The 22,899-nt window shown below is 43.0% G+C and overlaps 1 protein-coding gene across 1 annotated transcript; it reads left to right on the top strand.

The window, feature by feature from the left end:
• Positions 1-13,791: 13,791 nt before the first annotated feature.
• On the top strand, positions 13,792-22,549 carry pom121 (POM121 transmembrane nucleoporin). Its single transcript, XM_024393849.2, has 13 exons — positions 13,792-14,657; positions 15,400-15,615; positions 15,817-15,984; positions 16,116-16,196; positions 16,393-16,564; positions 16,827-16,918; positions 17,024-17,103; positions 17,249-17,361; positions 17,456-17,555; positions 17,642-17,917; positions 18,034-19,473; positions 19,693-19,800; positions 19,963-22,549. Exons 1-13 carry the CDS (start codon positions 14,092-14,094, stop codon positions 20,061-20,063), a joined length of 3,513 nt encoding a protein of 1,170 aa, XP_024249617.1. The 5' UTR covers positions 13,792-14,091; the 3' UTR covers positions 20,064-22,549.
• The last annotated feature ends 350 nt before the right edge of the window (positions 22,550-22,899 follow it).

Raw genomic sequence — 22,899 nt, 5'->3', positions numbered from 1 at the left:
TGCAGGAATGTCCACCAGAGCTGTTGCCAGAGAATTGACTGTTCATTTAACTACCATAAGCTTCGGTGCTGAGGAGTATTTCAGTCTGTAATACGCCCTTTTGTGGGGAAAAACTAATTCTGATTGAAACTGGGGAGCCAGGCCCAGCCAGTCTCTTAGTCCCAAAGCCATAACATTATTTGCTATAGATAGGGCCATTGTACATGACTCTGAATGCACAGTGCTGGCCTTGTCACATACTCCTGTATGAGAGTCCTTCATGAACAGTGAGAGCAGCGTTTCCTCTCCTGCAGCTGCTGCTCCATTTTCTTTGGTCCTGGCCTCAGGAACCACATGCTCTATTTAGTCTGCGGGGCCAATGGGTGTGGAGTGGAGTTTTTGGAAAGAGTGAACATATGTATGAAAGGGATTTGCTTGGGGGACGGGGGTTAAGGGGGGGGTACACTTGTAATTCAGTACAGCCCAGTAGAGCCTTAAGGTGTCTGTGTGTCATCTTTAATTAGCAGTGGTGAGTGGTTTTGACATTGTGTACGTGTGTTTGTAAAGCTGTAATTAGACATGTGTGAGGCTGGATACTGGTTGAGGCTGGGTTGGGTGGTGGGTTAGGGCGGGACGCCCATAGTGGTTGTGGATCGAAGAAAGAGTGGTTAGTGCTGGAAGACTCAGAGTTATTACTTTGACCCGCAGTTGCTAAAAATAACAGAGCCCTACACAGCTTTCCCTCCCAGCCACACACACTTCCTTGTGTGTTTAAACAGCAACTTAAAAGACACAAACACCATACAAGACATACACTGGCACACACACAAAGACCGGTTTAAAAGACACACATAAAGACCAGGTTAAAAGACACACAAAGACCGGGTTAAAAGACACACATAATGACCGGGTTAAAAAGACACACATAATGACCGGGTTAAAAAGACACACATAATGACCGGGTTAAAAAGACACACATAATGACCGGGTTAAAAAGACACACATAATGACCGGGTTAAAAAGACACACATAATGACCGGGTTAAAAAGACACACAAAGACCGGGTTAAAAAGACACACATAATGACCGGGACACACATTAAAAAAGACACACATAATGACCGGGTTAAAAGACACATAATGACCGACCGGTTAAAAGTTAAAAAGACACACATAATGACACATAATGACCGGGTTAAAAGACACACATAATGACCGGGTTAAAAAGACACACATAATGACCGGGTTAAAAAGACACACAAATGACCGGGACACACATTAAAAAGACACACATAATGACCGGGTTAAAAAGACACACAAATGACCGGGTTAAAAGACCGGGTTAAAAAGACACACAAAAAAGACCGGGTTAAAAAGACACACATAATGACCGGGTTAAAAACACACACAAAGACCGGGTTAAAAAGACACACAAAATGACCGTTAAAAAAAGACACACAAATGACCGGGTTAAAAAGACACACATAATGACCGGAGTTAAAAAGACACACATTAAAAAAGTTAAAAAAGACACACATAATGACCGGGTTAAAAGACACACATAATGACCGGGTTAAAAGACACACAAAAAGACACACATAATGACCGGGTTAACACACATAATGACCGGGTTAAAAAGACACACATAATGACAAAAAGACACATAATGACCGGGTTAAAAAGACACACATAATGACCGGTTAAAAGACACACATAAAAAAGACACACATAATGACCGGGTTAAAACACACATAATGACCGGGTTACACACATAAAGACTGGGTTAAAAAGACACACATAATGACACACACATAATGACCGGGTTAAAGACACACATAATGACCGGTTAAAAAGACACACATAATGACCGGGTTAAAAGACACACATAATGACAAAAGACACAAAGACTGGGTTAAAAGACACACATAATGACAAAAGACACACATAATGACCGGGTTAAAAGACACACAAATGACCGGGTTAAAAAGAGACAAAAAGACACAAATGACCGGGTTAAAAGACACATAAAGACCGGGTTAAAAGACACACATAATGACCGGGTTAAAAGACACACATAATGACCGGGTTAAAAGACACACATAGACCGGGTTAAAAAGACACACATAATGACCGGGTTAAGACACACACATAATGACCGGGTTAAAAAGACACACATAATGACCGGGTTAAAAGACACACAAAGACTGGGTTAAGAGACACACAAAGACTGGGTTAAAAGACACACATAAAGACTGGGTTAAAAGACACACAAAGACTGGGTTAAAAGACACACATAAAGACTGGGTTAAAAGACACACATAAAGACTGGGTTAAAAGACACACATAAAGACTGGGTTAAAAGACACACAAAGACTGGGTTAAAAGACACACAAAGACTGGGTTAAAAGACACAAAGACTGGGTTAAAAGACACACAAAGACTGGGTTAAAAGACACAAAGACTGGGTTAAAAGACACACATAAAGACTGGGTTAAAAGACACACAAAGACTGGGTTAAAAGACACACAAAGACTGGGTTAAAAGACACACATAAAGACTGGGTTAAAAGACACACATAAAGACTGGGTTAAAAGACACAGATGAATGAAATCAAATCCAGATCTCAATACAGTTGTCTGTTCCCAAAACTACGATATGTTATGAACTGAGTGCACTACGTTTTGTAGACATCACCCAAAGCCAAAGTTTCAAAAAATGTACTTGTTTACAGTGAGTGCATGGCCAAATTGTGTTATTGCACACCCACACTTCACAGACCAGGCGTTCCTTAACAGAAATATGCAAATACATGCTAGAATGCACCAATAGGATCTCACTAGCTCATGCTTGGCTCTGCCCACCTTCTTGCTTGTTCTGCCCACTATGCTTCATTTGCTCCCATTGAAATGACAAAGGTGAACTATTTGGTTAGTTGTAAATATCTTTGGTGCTGTATATGTGTTATTATAAGTGAACGAGCTGCTGATATTTTAGATAATAATTCCTTTGTTCATACAGACTTACATCTAATGCTTTGCTTCTGATAACAGGGGTGGCAGGTAGCCTAGTGGTTAGAGTGTTGGGCCAGTAACCGAAAGGTTGTTAGATCGAATACCTGAGCTGACAAGGTAAAAATCTGTCATTCTGCCCCTGAACAAGGCAGTTAACCCACTGTTCCTAGACTGTCGTTGTAAATAAGAAAGTGTTCTTAACTGACTCGCCTAGTTAAATTAAGGTTAATAAATAAATAACATACACTGAAGAAATGGGGTTGTTGAATGTTAAACAATACATAAAGCCTGACTAACAATATGCTTCATTATAGCCTATAGTAAAGATGATTATCCTGGTTGAGGCTGTCAAAGTATGACAAAGAACATCCTGCTTTACTGTAACAAGTACCAAGGACATACAATAAGTCCTCTCATCATGTTATCAACATCTGTTAATACAAACACATGGTGAATAAACCAGACTGTTATCACTGGCCCAACGAAAGTGAATGTCTATTTATTCAAAGATTTAATGCACTGTGAAACTGTCACCACAGTGGCTCAAGGTCTTCTACAATTATCATTGCTTGTCCCCATAATGGCTCCAACTGCACTGGCCAACATTAGGAGAATGGATCCACAGGACATAAACAAGTCTAATTACGATTGACACGGTTGACTCTGTTCACAGGCACTGGCCTACACTAAGCTGATCAGTGTGCTCAGGAGGCGCTCAGGCCATCTGCTGTCTGTAAGTACACACATACACAGAGAAATACCTACAGCACGCACAAACACAGTGAGAGAGAGAAAACACATACAGTGCACACACTCAGGGTGATTTGAGGTGTCCGGCTGGCAGATGACAAGTATGTCACTGTAAAGAGTGGCCTGTTCCATTTCAATAGCATTGATGCCAGGAAGGATGCATGGCCGTTATATGCACCTGCAAGTTACCAAGGCCAGTACAGAACAGGGTAGAATCAGACAAAATAGAAGGGGGCCTTGAGGTTTGGGGGGCTAGAATCGGGACCCATCAAGGCAAGAAAGGGGTAGCTGCTTGGGCTGGGGGTTGGGCTGGTCTGTGTTTTGTAATTACCCTGCACTCTGTAGCAGACAGGCGGTTCATGTAAGTACCAGAGCCACAGCTGGTAGAGGAGTGCAGGGCAACCCTGCATTTAGTTTACGACCCTCTTGAATATGAAACTTATGTATGAGAAACTCTTAGAACAGACAGTGACACAAAGAATTTGACAGCAAGACAGACCAACAAAAAAAGACTGTTAAACTTTCAGACCCAAAACACCAGCACCATCCGATACACCATACAAAAGACTCTTTGAAGACCACATGTGTTGACACAATGGTAATTGAGGAGTGAGACAAAAAGAGGGAGTAATCAGTGAGAGGTGGTTCCCTCACCCCCACCCCACCAGGCCCCTCCTTTAAGATTAGGATTGGTAATTGGTCTAGCCGTCCCCTCCTGTGGTTGCTGGGTGGGTGTCTGGCAGCAGAATGTTAATCCAAGCAGCCATTAACCTAGTGGTTAGCCCAGCACCATCTGCACAGAGCTGATCATGGCTAATGAGTGAGAGCCTGGCCAATTGGGGTGGCTTTGTTCTCCGAAAGTACCAGACCAGGGGGAGAGGAAAGGGTTGTGTGTGACTGTGTGAGTGGGTGGTTGAGTGAGAGAGGGGGGTTATAGGACAACAGAGTCTCGCTCAGAGGCATCATCACCCCCATCATGTCTTTCATGTTGTCTTATTCCCCAAGCGGCATGGGCCTACTGATTTAGGGGGTAACCTCTGACCCGTGACTAAATGGAGATGAACTTTGGGGAGAGGAAAGTGATGGGGAAGGGGGGGTTACACACCTGCCCCTAAAAACCTGTATTAGGACAGCTGGTACTCCATTAACCCCTAAATCAACCCTCTTCCACACACACACACACACTAAAATGAACAGAGAGAAAGAAAGATTAAAACATTTACTTCTTTGAAAATAATAGGCATGTCATGAACACTGCATACCGAGAGCTTGCTGAAATTCACCAAACTCTCCATATTTTCGACAAATTGTACCGGTGGTATTTTAAGATCCAACAACATTGGGAACGGGAAAGAGAGGCGATTTCATTCCCAAAGGGAAAAAGTACATTTTACACAAAGATTAGATTTTCAGTGAAGAATAAAATAAAAGGGTTGAGACTGACATCTGCTGGACATATGTGGAAGTGCAGCTTTAAGAACAAAGCCCCCACTATCCATGGAAGTTGGTCTGAATGACACATGCACTAAAGGCAACCATACATGGAACAAATAGTTTGACATGTTTTTAGGGTTGAATGGAAGACCATAAACAGTTGCATCACCCTGACTAGGAATCGTAGGAAATTCCTTTCCTTACGGAATGACTGGCGACTCTGGCATTGACTGACTGGCTTATTAAATAAAAGCACATTTTATTGGTACACATACACGTGTTTAGCAGATGTTATTCTGAGAAATGTGTCACATTGTCGAAGGCCAAACATGCTCTGTTTATAGCTTTGGGAGACAAACTGTGTCAACCGTATATATTTTTTTTATTTAACCAGGAAGAGCTCATTGAGATTTTAAATCTTTTTCAAGAGCGTCCTGGCCAAGATAGGCAGCACCAAGTCATTGCACAATTACAGACAGACAACATGAAAAACTACAGGCAATTTAGTAAAGAAACACAGAATTCACAGGAGTATAACAAAATCATAAAAGAGCAAATTAAAAACATTGACAGGTCAGGGAATCATTCTCAAAATCCTTCATCAATGATTTAAAAACACCAATCGGGTCAAGTTCTTCCAGTTTAAAAGCATGTTGTAAGGCATTCCAAATTCAGTTTGGACATTTGGAACCTTGAGATCAGATTAAGATTGCCTAGTTAAATGAAGGTTACATTTGATTTACATTTAAACACTACATTGCAGTACCGAAATCTGTACAAAATGTTGAATTCCAGAAGGATTGTGTCATCTGGCTTGGGCTGTAGCCTTAGCTAAAATAAGGCCAAATAAAGCTGAATCACTGAAATAATAGCCTTTGGCGAAGACGTGAAAGGAAATTCCTGTGCAGCTCTGATGTCCTTCCTGGCTGGCATCGCCGTTTCCTCTGAATACATTACACAATCTGCCTGGCAGAAAGAGAAACACCATAACAGGGTTAATTGGCTTTGTCTGGTTGGCAAACCTCTGCACTTTTCAAACTTCTTTGCATTGTAAAGACTTCTGGATTTTTATGTGACCTCCAAAACAAAAACAATCCAGCATTTCTTAACCACTATCTGGAGCTATAAGTCAACTGTATTTTTGGGGATAAATAAATCATGGCAATATTTCTCTTTTCTCAGAACTGAGGTTAGCTTTAGTTAGATCAAATCAAATGTATTTATATAGCCCTTCGTACATCAGCTGATATCTCAAAGTACTGTACCAAACCCAGCCTAAAACCCCAAACAGCAAGCAATGCAGGTGTAGAAGCACGGTGGCAAGGAAAAACTCCTTAGAAAGGCCAAAACCTAGGAAGAAACCTAGAGAGGAACCAGGCTATGTGGGGTGGCCAGTCCTCTTCTGGCTGTGCCGGGTGGAGATTATAACAGAACATGGCCAAGATGTTCAAATGTTCATAAATGACCAGCATGGTCAAATAATAATAATCACAGGCAGAACAGTTGAAACTGGAGCAGCAGCATGGCCAGGTGGACTGGGGACAGCAAGGAGTCATCATGTCAGGTAGTCCTGAGGCATGGTCCTAGGGCTCAGGTCCTCCAAGAGTGAGAGAATTAGAGAGAGCATAGTTAAATTCACACAGGACACCGGATAGGACAGGAGAAGTACTCCAGATATAAAAAACTGACCCTAGCCCCCGACACATAAACTACTGCAGGATAAATACTGGAAGCTGAGACAGGAGGGGTCAGGAGACACTGTGGCCCCAGACACTTGAGTGTCTCTCTTGGTCCTAGGTCCTGGCAGAGTTGTGCAGACTCAGGACAACTGAGCTTTGAAGGAATCCCTGTCCTTAGGCACAAGTTAGATATGCTCATGAGGTTAGAGATTGCTTGGCTAAACTGAGGTGTACTGTTACACTGGCAAAATACATATGTGCACATTGCAAGAAATAGGTTAGACCCGATGAGAGATATTTGAGCAAATTGCGTTTGTCTATGTATATTGTCCTCCACTGTCACGAACCTGTGAGAATGTGCATATTGATGTAGGTTGAAGTCAGTGGCTCACATCATATACTTCAATTGTTTCTCATATACAGGTAAGGGACAAATTGACATTTACTGTGGAAGGTCATTAAAACAAATCACCCCTCTCCCCAATGTTACAAATATTTTCACATGACCCTCCCCATGTACTGTAAAATAAATTGAACACCCTCACCCCTCATAGAAATAACTCATAATAATGTTTATGACCACAAAGTACAATAACTGTAGTGACCCTGTGTTTATAAATGTGGATATCTACTTCACTTTTGTGGCACAGTAAATACCACGCAGGGCTATGGGCCAGAAGGTTGAGAGTTCATCGACCAACATAGAGGAGCTTACTCTCCCTGCTTGTTTCGTTACTTCAGGATCAGAGCCGATTACAGACAATGATCAGTTAAGGGGAAACAGATTTTCAACATTTTAATGCTATATTTAAAATTATATGAAATATGTGCAACGAATTATCCACCAACAGATTTCTGTGCACCACACAACCAAAAAACAAAACATACTGAAGTTGGGCACTTCAATATCATGGTTTGTGATTTCAACACCAGAAAAAGAGACTACAGTATGCCAATCTTGACAAATCTTGCTTATCCAGTATCAAAGGCTTGATTTGACAATCTCTGAATGTCATTAAAGTTGTTGGTGTTTTGCAACATTCAAATTGCCCGCAACACAGTTTAGAGTGATTGATTTTATTTGTCCCCAAAAAATACATATATACAGACACAAATAATTTAAAAAGTGATCAGGATTGCACAATAAAGTCGTGGACTTAATTCCAATGTGGTCCCTACATTTGTTGCAGCATTTGCTACAGTAAGGGGCGGCAGGGTAGCCTAGTGGTTAGAGCATTGTGGACTAGTAACCGGAAGGTTGCGAGTTCAAACCCCCGAGCTGACAAGGTACAAATCTGTCATTCTGCCCCTGAACAGGCAGTTAACCCACTGTTCCCAGGCCATCATTGAAAATAAGAATGTGTTCTTAACTGACTTGCCTGGTTAAATAAAGGTAAAAAAATATATATATATAAGTTTTGAATGAGTGTCCAATTTACACGTCTCCATCTGGCCTTTGGGGTCAGCTTATTTTTTTTACATAGCTACATCTATTACATCTATGTTTTTCTGTCATGCGTAATGTGTGGTAGCCTATATCATATTGTATTGGATAATGTCTCAATCAAATCAGCTTTTTTGGGCTTGGGCTCATAACATTTATTTAATGTAGGGCTCATTAAATTGACTTAATGTACTGTATGGCTCATCAGGCTCAGATAGCATCAGACTTGAATTTTCATGCCAATCAAAGCTAATAAAATCCAGACATAGGCTATTAATATGCTTTTTATGCTTTAGAATGACACTTCCGGTTTTGGGCAGGAAATACCGGATTACCTGGGAGAATAGTTATTATTTTTGGGATGGAACATTTGTGAAATAGCGGGAAAAAATTCAACCCTAGTCTGTAGCTTATTTATTAGATGTTTGTGGCTGCTGGTGAACCATGACGTGCTGACACTGAACTAGTGCACTTGCCAAGGTCTTTAGGGTGTATAGGTTTCCATCCAATTGGCGATGGATTTCCATGCGAATATTCTAAAATCTGCATAAAAACATTGCACATTTCACGGTTTCCTTCAGGAAAATTTGGTAAAGGACAACGTGACCGGGAATATTTTAATTTACCGGACAAATGAGGAATTTACTGGACATCCATATGCTTTCAGAGCCAACTTGGCGCAGGCCAGCGACATCAATAAACGATCGATATTGGCCAAATGAACCACATTTACATGTCCTTAAAAACAGATCAGAACAAATGACAAAAGCACTATTCCTTGTGTTTGATGTGTAGCATATGCAAAACTTTATAGTCTAATGTTTATTGTTTTTTTATGCTACTTTCCTAAAACAATAATTGTCCACTTCATGGTTCAGCTGTCGGAGATTTGAGCACTAAATGCATCAGGGCATTGCATTCATAGGCCTATAGGCTTAGGTATCCACTATATAAATTGCGAATTATAAATTAATATAAAAAAATAAAAAATAAAGCCTATACAAAGGCCAAGCATTATATTGTTATATTACAGGAGTAATTCTGGTAGGCCTGAAATATCCTTCCTCACCTCAAATTCAACTGTCAGAGTCAGTTGGAGCTCTGGTGCACACTGCCTTCATATCATAGGCTTGCAGTAGCTAAAGCTTATCAATACTCACACCTTCACAAAAGTTTCTAAACTTTATTAGGGTAATATAAAAAGTAAGTCAAGCCATTGTTTATAGGGAAAATATGAGCAGGTTATTATATTACCCCAAACAAACAGCATTACAGTTGGAACTTAATTTGGCCAAGGAAAACACTTGCAAACTGGTTTAGACCTTCACAAATGTTTTGAACAAACTAGTGCCTACCATACCCAACAAACTACAGAAATAGTTCAAGACCCTGGTTTACAGTTCAAGACCCTGGTGAGACCCCAGATGTCCTTCCCTGAGACAGTTTCTGAGTTTGTGCAGAAATGATTTGGTTGTGCAAACCCATAGTTTCATCAGCTGTCCAGGTGGCTGGTCTCAGACGATCCCGCAGGTGAAGAAGCCGGATGTGGAGGTCCTGGGCTGGCGTCGTTACACATGGTCTTGCGGTTGTGAGGCCGGTTGGATGTACTGCCAAATAATCTAAAACGACGTTGGAGGTGGCTTATAGTAGAGAAAATGTAAAAAAAAAAAATTGGGATGGAAACCTGGTTTATGTCAAGTCATTTTGAGGATTATGGAATTATATTTGGGATGAACGTGCGCATGCCTACAGGAGACCTTTAAAGTAGCCTAATCAGATTAAAACATTGTGACTGGTTGTGTTTATGCCACATATAAAAAGGTAATACATTTAAAAAGTTAAATGATAAATATTTAGGCTATGTTGAAACGTAAGGTTCTAGGTGCGTGAGGAACAGACGCTCAGATTGGAGAGGACTCAGAGCAGGTGATAAGCTTTCCTGTATAATTGGGTCTGTGTGGAGCATATGTGGACACACTGTTATAGGAGGATTGAGGAGAATGATGACCTGCAACAGACAGCGCATTCAGTATCAGAAGTAAAATACAGCCAAACTGGCCTGTTACTGTGCCTTTTTTGACCTTATTAACCTTGGGGCGGCAGGTAGCTTAGTGGTTAGAGCATGACAATGCCCCCATCCACAGGGCACAAGTGGTCACTGAATGGTTTGATGAGCATGAAAACGATGCAAACCATATGCCATGGCTCTCTCAGTCACTAGATCTCAACCTAATTTAACACTTATGGGAGATTCTGGAGTGGTGCTTGAGACAAGAGTTTTCCATCAACAAAACACCAAATTAAGGAATATATCATGGAAGAATGGTGTCACATCCCTCCAATAAAGTTCCAGACACTTGTAGAATGTATGCCAAGGTGCAATAAAGCTGTTCTGGCTCATGGTGGCCCAATGCCCTAACAAGACGTTTTATGTTGATGATTCCTTTATTTTGGCAGTTTCCCATTGTTAGCGAGGAGAGACACGTATCTTGTCAGTCTATCCATAATCTTTGATAAACTACAGTCGTGGCCAAAAGTTTTGAGAATTACACAAATATTAATTTTCTGTCTGCTGCCTCAGTTTGTATGATGGCAATTTGCATATACTTCAGAATGTTATGAAGAGTGATCAGATGAATTGCAAGTAATTGCAAAGTCCTTCTTTGCCATGCAAATTAACTGAATCCCCCAAAAAAACATTTCCACTGCATTTCAGCCCTGCCACAAAAGGGACCAGCTGCAATCATGACAGTGATTCTCTCGTTAACACAGGTGTGAGTGTTGACGAAGACAAGGCTGGAGATGACTGTCATGCTGATTGAGTTCGAATAACAGACTGGAAGCTTCTAAAGGAGGGTGGTGCTTGGAATCATTGTTCTTCCTCTGTCAACCATGGTTACCTGCAAGGAAACACGTGCCGTCATCATTGCTTTGCACAAAAAGGGCTTCACAGGCAAGGATATTGCTGCCAGTAAGATTGCACTTAAATCAACCATTTATCAGATTGTCAAGAACTTCAAGGAGAGCAGTTCAATTCTTGTAAAGAAGACTTCAGGGCGCCCAAGAAAGTCCAGCAAGCGCCAGGACCATCTCCTAAAGTTGTTTCAGTTGCGGGATCACCAGTACAGAGCTTGCTCAGGAGTGGCAGCAGGCAGGTGTGAGTGCATCTGCATGCACAGTGAGATGAAGCCTTTTGGAGGATGGCCTGGTGTCAAGAAGGGCAGCAAAGGAGCCACTTCTCTCCAGGAAAAACATCAGGGACAGACTGATATTCTGCAAAAGGTACAGGGATTGGACTTCTGAGGACTGGGGTAAAGTCATTTCTCTGATGAATCCCCTTTCCGATTGTTTGGGGCATCCGGAAAAAAGCTTGTCCAGACAAGACAAGGTGAGCGCTACCATCAGTCCTGTGTCATGCCAACAGTAAAGCATCCCGAGACCATTCATGTGTGGGGTTGCTTCTCAGCCAAGGGAGTGGGCTCACTCACAATTTTGCCTAAGAACACAGCCATGAATAAAGAATGGTCCCAACACATCCTCCGAGAGGTACTTCTCCCAACCATCCAGGAAGTTTAGTGACGAACAATGCCTTTTCCAGCATGACGGAGCACCTTGCCATAAGGCAAAAGTGATAACTAAGTGGCTCGGGGAACAAAACATCAATATTTTGGGTCCATGGCCAGGAAACTCCCAGACCTTAATCCCATTGAGAACTTGTGGTCAATCCTCAAGAGGCAGGTGGACAAACAAAAACCCACAAATTCTGACAAACTCCAAGCATTGATTATGCAAGAATGGGCTAACATCAATCAGGATGTGGCCCAGAAGTTAATTGACAGCATGCCAGGGCAGATTGCAAAGGTCTTGAAAAAAAAAAGGTCAACACTGCAAATATTGACTCTTTGCATCAACTACATTTAATTGTCAATAAAAGCCTTTGGCACTTATGAAATGCTTGTAATTATACTTCAGTATTCCATAGTAACATCTGACAAAAATACCTAAAGACACTGAAGCAGCAAACTTTGTGAAAATAATATTTGTGTCATTCTCAAAACTTTTGGCCACGACTGTACAGGTGTCATTGTTCACAAAGAAGCATGGCGGGCTGGCTAGCTCCAACCTATCATTTCTTTTGATTGGTGTTTACATCTCATTATTGTAATCCTTTTTTGAATATTCGATGAGGGTTGTTGACGTCAACTGCCTGTAGTCAATGAAGAGAGATGCTATGCTAACTAGCCTAATTTTCCCACCATTTATTTTTCCTCATAGGAAATTTTAGAAACACAAAATAAGGGCTGTGTTTTGTGTAGGTTTACCCTGGCATGATGTTTTGATAACCATGTAAATCTCTCTCGGACAAGGTGACTTTTATCAATATATTCAGCTCTATTTACTCAGATTCGAAAATGCTAATTAGCGTCAAAGTAGACAACATGCAAGACTACACATCTCTGCAAGCTCTTGAATGTCATCTCTAACTGACTTTTGCTAACAGGTATTTTGTTAATTTAAAAGTTGCACAGGACAGTTCACAGGATTGTCAATTTAAATAAATGTAGCCAATTTATTCATTACTACATTTAGTTAACATTAGATAATTAATTCTTACCTTTTCCTCGATTCGGGAGTCTCGTCTAGATCATCATTGCATTTGTAGTTCTTTATGATAGCCACATTAGCAGCTATTTAGAATTACATTTTTAGGGGTAAATACAGTCGAGTATATTGCTAAGTCAGCTTGTCGTAGAGAGATTTACATGGTTATCAAAACGTCACGCCAGGGTAAGCGTACAAGAAACAGTCCTTATTTGAAGTGTTGTTGTTTTTACTATGGGAAAAATGAATGGTGGAAAAACGATTGGAACCATTTCATTGTTTGACCGCTAGGTTTTGTGGGTATTATGACTCATACTGTGGTACTCCATAAACCATTCATTTTTTTGTCCACACTCTCTCATTAGCCTCCAAATTTTTAAAATATATTTAATTTTTTTTTTTAAATATCAAATCAATACATAAAGCACATGAGGGAACACAAGCATACATAGATTACAAACAATAGACAATCGAGCTAGGGGGTACAATATCACATTACAATTACACAAGGACCTTAAGGGACATGCATATACTTACAATTCTAACAGCTTTTTTGTTAGTAGAGAATTTTACCGTCTTAAAATACAGTTCGATTTCTTTTTGTAGGGTACGAAAATGTGGTTTTCTGTTTGTAAATTTACATTTGTGTATATGAAATTTGGCCAAAAGAATAATGAAATTAATTACATAAAAATGATTCCGCTTATTTCTATTGTATGTAAAGAATCCAAACAGTACATCTCTCCACAATAGTGTAAAATCTTCATAAATGTGTTCAATTATAAACCTACTGATGTCTTGCCATAGTTTTCTTACATGCATACAATGCCAATCATTAGCCTCCAAAAACTCCTTGCTTGGTGGGAGAAACAACGTCACTTGCTGGAGGGAGACAGATTTTCCGCGAGTTCAGCCTCTCCCTTCCTCTCTGAGTTTATTCAGTAATCATCTGTATGAATGGCTAAGTAATCATGATTTTTAAATCCCGGCCGGTGAAAAACCCAAGTTAGAGCAATTTAACTCGTCTGATTCTTTTAGGATTCGTTTATTTATTTTCGCAATAAAGTAATGTCAACAGTAAAACATTGTTTTTGCACAGAATATGCGCTGATTGGGGTTTGCGAATAAATTATGGAAAATGTTGACGCGCGGCATTATGGGATATCAAAGTCCTCTGGCGGCGCGGTGCCGCCATGTCTCCAAGAGAGAAGCGGTTCATAGCGTTTAGCTCTCTCGTGTTTTGTTCTATCGTAATATTCTGTCTAGTTGTGTATTATATTCCAACCTTTTTTTATATAGTTTTCATTCTTGGAGTTTGTTGCGTTGCCTGTATTTATCACAGCGGAGAATCACTCAACGCTAGGTTAGGCCCTCATCCACGCCATGGTCTGACTGTTCCACCCGTGCTGCGACGCTGGTTGCCAGAGATTGCGAACGGATTACCCACAGCGGGGAGAGTCAGAAGTCGCACGGTCAAGGGTGATGTTAGGGAACCGCTAGTATTTACCGACCAAAGACGTTCCGAGAGCGCTATTTATCGGAAAGTCGCGGGACAAAGCGACTCATTTCTGTTCAGTCCTCGGGATATACTAATGGGAAGTTACATTGGGAAGGCAGAAAGTCCTCCCTCAGTTGTTGGGAGGCCGCGAGCCGGTGCGAATTCGCGTGTTAACCCAAACGCACGAGAACAACTGCGCGAAATATTGGCGCGACCCAACCACGCTGTTTATACTCCGAACAAAAGACTGTCATTCGGGAGGTGAGTACTGAATTAATGTTTAACTAGCTAACTTTAGCATCAAAGTTCTTAGGCAAGCTAACAATGACTAGGTAGTTAGCCTAGCATTGTCAGCTAACGTAGCTAGCTGGTTTGCAGCTGTCAGTAGCCAATGTGTTAACCGTAGTTAAATAAAATTCCGAAACAAAATTGCGCCTACGGATCATGTTGCACACGTGGTGCAGTTGTCACACGATTTTAAACGATTCCAATGTTGCTAGGGTTCGTGTCCTAGGTAGTCATCATTAAATAGGAAAACTGCTTGTTTTTAAATGTATTGAGAAGACGTGCTGCTTCGCCGCGACACATACTCGCATTCCCTCCAATATTTGAAAATGTGGGAGTTGCTATCAGCTCCATTCTCTACAAGGAAATGTTCATTCCCACCTCAGTTCGTGCTCGAGATATATATCGTTCTTCTTTGGATAACAGTATGGCACGAGACAAGCGATAACAATGTTTTGAACATGCATTATAGGAAGTTTAACAGTAAGAATATTTTCCACTAATGATTTCTGCATTTACAATAGCTTTTACTATCATTTTCAAAACATTGATAGCTATTAAAGTAGCTATTTAAACAAATGGTTGGTCAGCTCAGGCTCCTGACAGAAAATGTTTTGTTTAAATTCCTGTTTGTGGAATATAAAATCAGTTTATAAATGATCTACGTCAGACAGTTTCCTGCAATGACCTAATCTTGTGGTCACATTATTGTGTACAGGGAGCCCCTTGGCATGATGGACAGGTTCACCATAACTCCCCAACGCCACTACCCCCTCCAGCAGACCGGCACATCCTCTGTGGGCATCCTGCCACCTGCCCAGTGGGACAGCTTCAAAAAGAAGAACATTCTCACCCCTCGACACTCCCCAACAGTCCACAGTCCAGTCACAGTGAAGATTGCTAGGCCAGATCGCAACACCTCTCAATCCCCTTTGTAAGTCATATTGGCCCTGTCTTGCCGCATCTTAATTTTTCTATCACCAGTTTTGTATGTCTGTTGGTGATAATGCAAGCAACTTGTACTTCTGTGATCATTCTGTGGCACATTATTTGAGTGTCCATATGCAGTTTGAAAACATCCTTAGTAGTTGGGTGGCCCTTCTGACATTTGTTCTGCAATTGCTGTTGTCTGCAGCTTTGATCATTTGAACTCCCCGGGAATCCTTGGTTCTCCAGGCCTGGGGGCCCCTGCAGACCCTTGCTCCAGGGAGACTGTTCTGAGCGTGCTCAAAGAGAGCCGCAAGAGAGAGGTGGACAATGAAGATGACAGGAGCTTCACTGCAGGGCAAAAGAGCAAAAGGAGGTATGTGACTACCACAGGATGCAATCCCTTTGTATACAACATACTGTTCTTCTCACACTTCAGTGTCTCTCTTGGTATTGTGTGGCTCTTGAAGACTGTTTACAACGTACACCTGCTTTTTGTTCACTTAGGCGTCATGACAGCAGTGGGAGTGCTCACTCGGCATTTGAGCCACTGCTGCCCAATGGGGCTCCTACACAGCCGGTGCCCAAGTAAGTGTGAGCAATGCCTGTACAAAAAGTTTTTCTCTGTAATTCAAGTTCTGATATTACATTTGAATGCGACTTTGCTTTCATTCAGTGTGTTATATAGATATGTTTAGTTATATCTAAATAATTAATTATTCAAATACTTTATCTCCTCTTCCAATGTCTCCTGAAATCCTGTTTCCACTGCCAACTCCTATAGGCCTGGTACGCTGAAGCGAGGACTGAACGCTATGACGGAGGAGTCAATGATGAAGAAGTCCCGCACCACCTCCATCAGTTCTGTGAGCTGTGGCCTGACCCCCAGCGGCACCCTGGGCTCGGTCCGCAACTCCATTCGCAGCTCCCTCAGCTCCTCACAAGGCTTTGCTCAGGTACTTTTTATAATTTGGATGGACAGTACTCCTCTGATTGGATATTCCTCTTGCTGGGATCGACAGCCAGGAGTTCAGTTGACAGAGCTGACCTACACAGAGCAGTATTGTCAGAAAACCGGGGGGTGGCAACTGAGTCAGTTGCTCAACTGAATGCATTGACCTGAAATGTGTCTTCCACATTTAACCCAACCCCTCTGAATCAGAGAGCTGTGTGTGATGCCTTTTAACCTAACCCTCACTTTCACGTTTGTTTTTCAAGCGGAAAAAGGCCTCCACCCGCAGCCTCTCCCCTCTCTCCAGCCCTGGGTCATCCCGCTCCCAGACCCCAGAGAGAGCCTCTAAAAAGCCCAGGTATTCACCCTTCTAGACATTTCTAGGTTCACACCATGTCCTGTGATGAAATGAAAACTGCCATTGTTGCATGCATTTTATGACCTTGTTTTTTCTGTCTGCCAGGGAAGAGGATGCTCGCTCCCCCAGCTCTGCATCCTCAACGAGGTCTGACAAGACGTTGATGGACCCAGCACCCACCACTGGTTAGAGCATGTTTATGATGTTATTCCAGATCAGGCTCAGGGCTTTTGGTGTTGTCCCAAAATAGACTTATGTTTTGATTTTAAGTAATTGAAAATAACTGGAGCCACCACATTAATGTTCAATGCACTATATTTCCTGTTACAGAAAAACTGACTCTAGCTCCCGAGGTCCATGTGGCGTCAGACTCTGCCGGTAGTGGGAAACGGAAACGCAAGATTCCGCTGGTGTCCAGTCGTAGAGGAGACCAAATCTCTCTAGTGAGAAATTCTGCGTAATAGAACATGTACTCAAATGGGACATGTAGCTAATCATCTGACAGATGGAGTCTTAACATTGATGTTGTCTTTGCAGCCTCCACCTCCTGAGCTGGGCTACACCATCACTGTGAAAGACCTGGATCAGGAGAAAAAAGCTGCTCTCAGCCAGATCAACACAGTCCTCGAAGAGTGTGGTGCGTATTCCCAGATCACAACTTTTATAAAACAGTTTGTCAACAACAACAAAGTATGGGATATTGATGTTGTGGTCATTTTTTAGTACCAGAGAAATCTGTGCCAGCTCCAGTAGTGACCACATCTTCTCAACCTCCTGTGTCAAGCGACCCCACACCCACCCTGGCCACCCTGCTGGCCAGCCCTCTTTCCATATCGACATCTGCCAGTGTGGTGGCTCCTATCTCTGTGATCAACCTGGATCCTGTCCCCTCAAGCACAGCTGCACCTGTCACCACCACCCCCGCGGCCAACCCCCTCCTGGAGTCTCTTAAAATGATGAGGAACAACGCCCTTGCCAGTGCTGCTGCCACAACTGCAGGTCTCTTAATCACATATCAATCATTTAAAGTTGGAAGACACTTCTTTTTGGTGGTCTTTGAGTGAAGATGTTACTCAAAAGCCTGTTTTTCTCTTCTTTTTTTTTCTCCCCTCCAGCTCCGGCTGTCTCCTTGGTGAAAGTATTGATGACTCCTGCACCACTGGTGACTTCTGCTCTGCAGGCAGAGACCAGCTTGACTGCTCCTCAGCCCACACCAGCCTCCTCCTTCCAGCCTGCCCCAACCTCCCTCTCCCAGCCTGCCAGCACCATGTCCTCTGCTTTCATCCAGGTGCTGAGCCAAGTCACCAAGGCCCCCAGCAGTGTCCCCAGCCTGGGTGGAGCTAGCTTGTTTGGCCTGGCCAACACACTGACAGCCCCTTCCTCCTCACTGGCCCCCACCGCCACCACAGAAACAACCAGCAGTAATAATCCCCTCCTGGCCTCTGTGTTCAAGCCCATCTTCGGGCCTGCGACCCCAGCCTCCCCAGCCACAGAGAGCACACCTGCTGTCCCAACCTTTAAGCCCATATTTGGAAGTGTCACAGCCACCAGTGCTTTTGGACAGCCAGCCGCTACCTCAGCCCCCTCCACAGCCAGCGCATCTGCTTCATTGCTCAGCGGGCTCACCAACAGCAGTACAGTGGCCCCTGCTGCCTCCCTGTTCACTGGGGTGTCCAGCAGCACCGCTCCTGCCCCAGTCCCCTCCGCAGTCCCAGCCGCCCCGCCATCTGTCAAGTCTCTGTTTGGAAACTGGAGTGCGCCGCCTGCAATGACCTCTGCCACGACCATTGCACCTGCCACAGGAAGTACTTTCCAGTTCGGCTCCACCACAGCTCCTGCACCCACCCTCAGCTCCACTGCAGCCGCCACCACTAGCAACAATAGCTTTTCGTTTGGTGCCATGACCACCACCTCTGCTGCCACTCAACTCGCCCCCCCAGCCACCGCCCAGGGTGGATTTACCTTTGGCCAGGCTGCAGCCACCCAAAACTCTACCACTGCATCCTTCAGTGGCTTTGGCATGGCCACTGCAGTCACTACTACTGCTGCAGCACCTGCAATCCAGTCCACGTTCACGTTTGGGAAGTCATCATTCGACGCCTCCACAGCATCAGCGTTCCCTAGCGCGACTCAGGCCCCGGCTGCTGCTTCCGCAGCAGCTAATCCTTTCACATTTGGGTCAGCTGGGGCCACCCCTGCCCCCTTCGCTTTTGGTGCAGCTGCCACTACGGTAGCTTCTACATTTGGGACCCCCACTAATCTTGCATTTGGAGCCAGCTCTACAGGTTTTGCATTTGGCAACACCGTGGCTGTCCCAGCAGCCCCTGCCTTTGGCTCTGCCACTCAGACTGCCGGCACACTCCCAGCCTCTGCCCCAACCTTCTCGTTTGGTGGTGTGTCTGCACAGCAGGCCCCCGCTACCCCTGTCCAGCCAACCACCGGAGGATTCAACTTCGGCGCAGCAATTTCAGGCACTCAGTTTGGAACACCCAACCTCACTACACAGACACCAGGCTTCAACTTCGGGGCTGCTGTTAGTGACAAGCCAGCCTTCGGTCAGTAGATTATAATATAACACACACTTTTACTGATTTTGTTTTCATCCACAACAGATTTTTATTATTTAAAATAAATCAGATGTTGGGCAATGTTGCATTTTGGTGGCAGTGAAATTTTACAGTATTGGCCAATTTTTTAAAAGTCCAGTTCAATCCAAAACCAAAGTTTAATAGATGTATTTTATTCTAGTCTCTAATTGTTCATTTATTGTACAGGGACGTCTACCCCTACTTTTGGCCAGAGCACAGCTGCAGGTCCTATCGCCTTTGGAAGCCCAGGAACTCCAGTCCAAGGATTCAGTGCTTTGGCACCCTCAGCATTCGGTAAGAAAATAACTAGAGCTTGATTCTGATTCTCTAGCGTTCTGCCTGAAGCGTGCAGCAAAAAGCATAGTCTGTGTTTCTTCCTAAATCTGAGAAGCTGTAATGGTTATAGTCAACAGCCAGGTGCATCTTTATGTTGACATGTTTTTTGTTGTTGACCAGGCTCTCCATCAACTCCCTCGTTCTCCATTGGTGCTGGCTCCAAAACGTCAGGGGCACGCCAGAGGCTACAGGCCCGAAGGCAGCACCCCAGGAAGAAATAGCCTAGCCAAGGCAGGTAGCGCATGGCTTGGAAGCCCTTACCCATTCAGCACTGCTATCGATGACACCCATTACACCCTCCAGAGGAGCTGAACTGCTGCTATGGCTAACACAGCTTTCCATTGTAACCCCAGTCAGACCAACAGGCCTCCCCCGCCCTGTTGTTCCCCTGGCCGGCCTGGGCTGGCCTGCTTTGTGGTACAAGGCTAGCAGAGGCGCACACGGCCCTCCTAGGATGCCTACTGCTCTGACAGTGTAGCCACTCTCCCAGGGAGGATCAGAAAGGGGGATAGGAGGCAGAACGAAACAATGTATTATACTTGAAAGACAAAAGACTATTGAAATCCATTTGACTTTAAGTGTAGCATATCCAATTCAAACAACTTTTCCCCCCCTGCTTTTTGGGTTTCCCCTACTAGACCTGTTTATGACCCGTTTTTGATTTGCTAATAGAGCAGGATTTGTTCAGATCCGACGCGCTTCTCACTCACTTTGTTTTTGTATAAAAATCTAAGTAGGACTGTGTGTTAACGCCTATACAAGGGCTGAACTGTTTTTTTGGACGTATGCCCACGGTCAAAATAGGGTTGACGTCAGTATGATCTGCATGGACATATCCAGTTGTACATGACAACCATAATGTATAGGAGATGTTGACAGTTTTTAGATAATGAATTGTGTTTATTTTACATGTAAAGTTTCAATTTGGATTCCTAAAGGCTGTTTCACTCGGTTAATGAAGACTTGTATGTGGCATCTTGGCACTTAAAAGGGCAAACTAATTAGGCCTACCTGTGTTTTGAATAAGTGATATTAGTGTAGTTGTCTCAGATATGCCCTTGTAGTATTGTACAGTGTCACAGGCACTGGGAAGCATTCCTACAATGGAATTTGTTCTACTCGTTTGATCCTTAATGGCAGAATAAGGTGAACAATAAAATCCTTTTGTTATACATAATTTATGTTTAACTAATCTGGGGATGGCATTATGATCATGTGGAGTCCCAGGGTAGTAGTCATTCGTGTGTCGATATTGTGTTTGTGTAAATGGGCTACCCTGGACTTGCGCTAAAAACCAAAGGTCTGACCTACAAAATATTCTCTCTTCTACCACCGCTTAAGTCCTTTTCTCTACTCTTGCTATCGCCATAGTGAAGATGGGAGGTGGGGACATTCAAGACCGATCGGGGAACTGTTTGAGAATGTTAACAAAACCTTCCTCCTTCCCTTGAAGTACCGTCTGTGGATAGTATTCCGTTGGATGGAAAAAAGCAAGTTACTGCAGCTTCCACATATCCTAACCTAGTGAATTACTTCAAGGCAGAGGACGTAAGGATGTGTTTTGAATGTGGTCAGAGCAGTTGTGCTATGGGAGGGATGGGTATGGTGGTCCTGGCGAGCCATAGGAGATGCAGGGTTTTCGCCCAGCACTGGAACACCAGATTCAACTAGTCACAGTCTTGATTAAAGACCCAGTTTGATCAATTAAATACAGCGTTGTAAGTGTTCCCCACCAACATTGCACAGAACAATGTATGTCTTGAAAGCCAGCCCCCACCTTCACACAGAGCCCCCATAAGATCTATCATAGAGTTCTGACTGGCCATGATAGAAACATCTGGGGACTGTACCACAATACCCCTGCATTTGTATACTACCAAGACAAAGCTGAGTGCATTTATAAAATTAACTGAGCTTGGTGCTCACATGCTCCCCTCTTATGCATTGAAGATGGACATACTTGCGCCTTCAGCAGTCAAACCGCATTCCCCTCCCTTGTATGATTCCCTTCAAGTCTTTTCTGGTGTTTTTTTGCTTTTTACTGTTTTTGCCTCGGTGAGCCTGGCTTGGAGGAAATAATGTGGTGAATGGCGGCATATTGGTAGTGCCGGACATGGGTTTTATCTGCACATTCAATGGATGAGGTTAAGAGTTTTGTTTACTTTTTAACAATTTAATGATGAATGTGTTTGGGTGTGACTATACAACTAGATTCACAAATGTGCACAGCAGGAGAGGTGTTCTTGTCATTAATGCTGGATTGAAACTCAGGACTAAAGGAACTGGAGGGGAATTGTCTTCTTTCATGTCAAACTTAACCTCTTTGTTGTGCGCAAAACATTTTTACTAACGATGTAGGTTACAAAAATTACCTCGGGTGTTGAATCGGTTATTAATTGGTCCACCCCTCTTGAGACAGAACTAGGATTTTGAATACCGATTTTTAATCAGAACTTCTCCTGTTTGAGCCAGTTAGTGTTTGGAAGAGGTGTGTGTGTGTGTGTGGCATGATTTGACTAAATAGTGGCAATGAATGAACATTGAAGAAAAAAAAACGCACAAACTTTATTTTTGTATTAAAGCAGGTTGCCTTTTAGAATTCCTTCAAGCTTGGCTCACTGACGCAATTGGTCTATAGTTATTGAATTTAATTTGTTAATCTTTCCTCAACCGTATTGCAATGGTGGAATAAAATCGTCTAAAAGTTTGGAAGAGCGCCACTTTTTTATATACAAGAGCGTACTGGGTCTGCTAGTGTATGTGAATGCTGTTTGTCTGATCATTGTGTACAGTACAAGCCTCTGACACATGTGAATTGTCACTTTAGAGAGCGAGATTGGCTTTGCGTGTGGCTGAGTGCATAGAAAAATACTGACGTTAATGTTTTTTGTGCTGGGACACTCAAGTACCCTGTTCATTTTTAAAAGCATAATCTATTTCAATATGCAGCATTATTCCAGTATGACATTTATGTATGATACCCATGTTTTGTGTTATACCTAATCCCTTTAACAATTGATAGCACCCCACCTCTGTTCATTTCGCACTTCACATCCA

The sequence above is a fragment of the Oncorhynchus tshawytscha genome, linkage group LG30 (assembly GCF_018296145.1).
Source record: "Oncorhynchus tshawytscha isolate Ot180627B linkage group LG30, Otsh_v2.0, whole genome shotgun sequence".
NCBI classification, from domain to species: Eukaryota; Metazoa; Chordata; class Actinopteri; order Salmoniformes; family Salmonidae; genus Oncorhynchus; species Oncorhynchus tshawytscha.
This window is presented reverse-complemented; position numbering and strand designations above follow the sequence as displayed.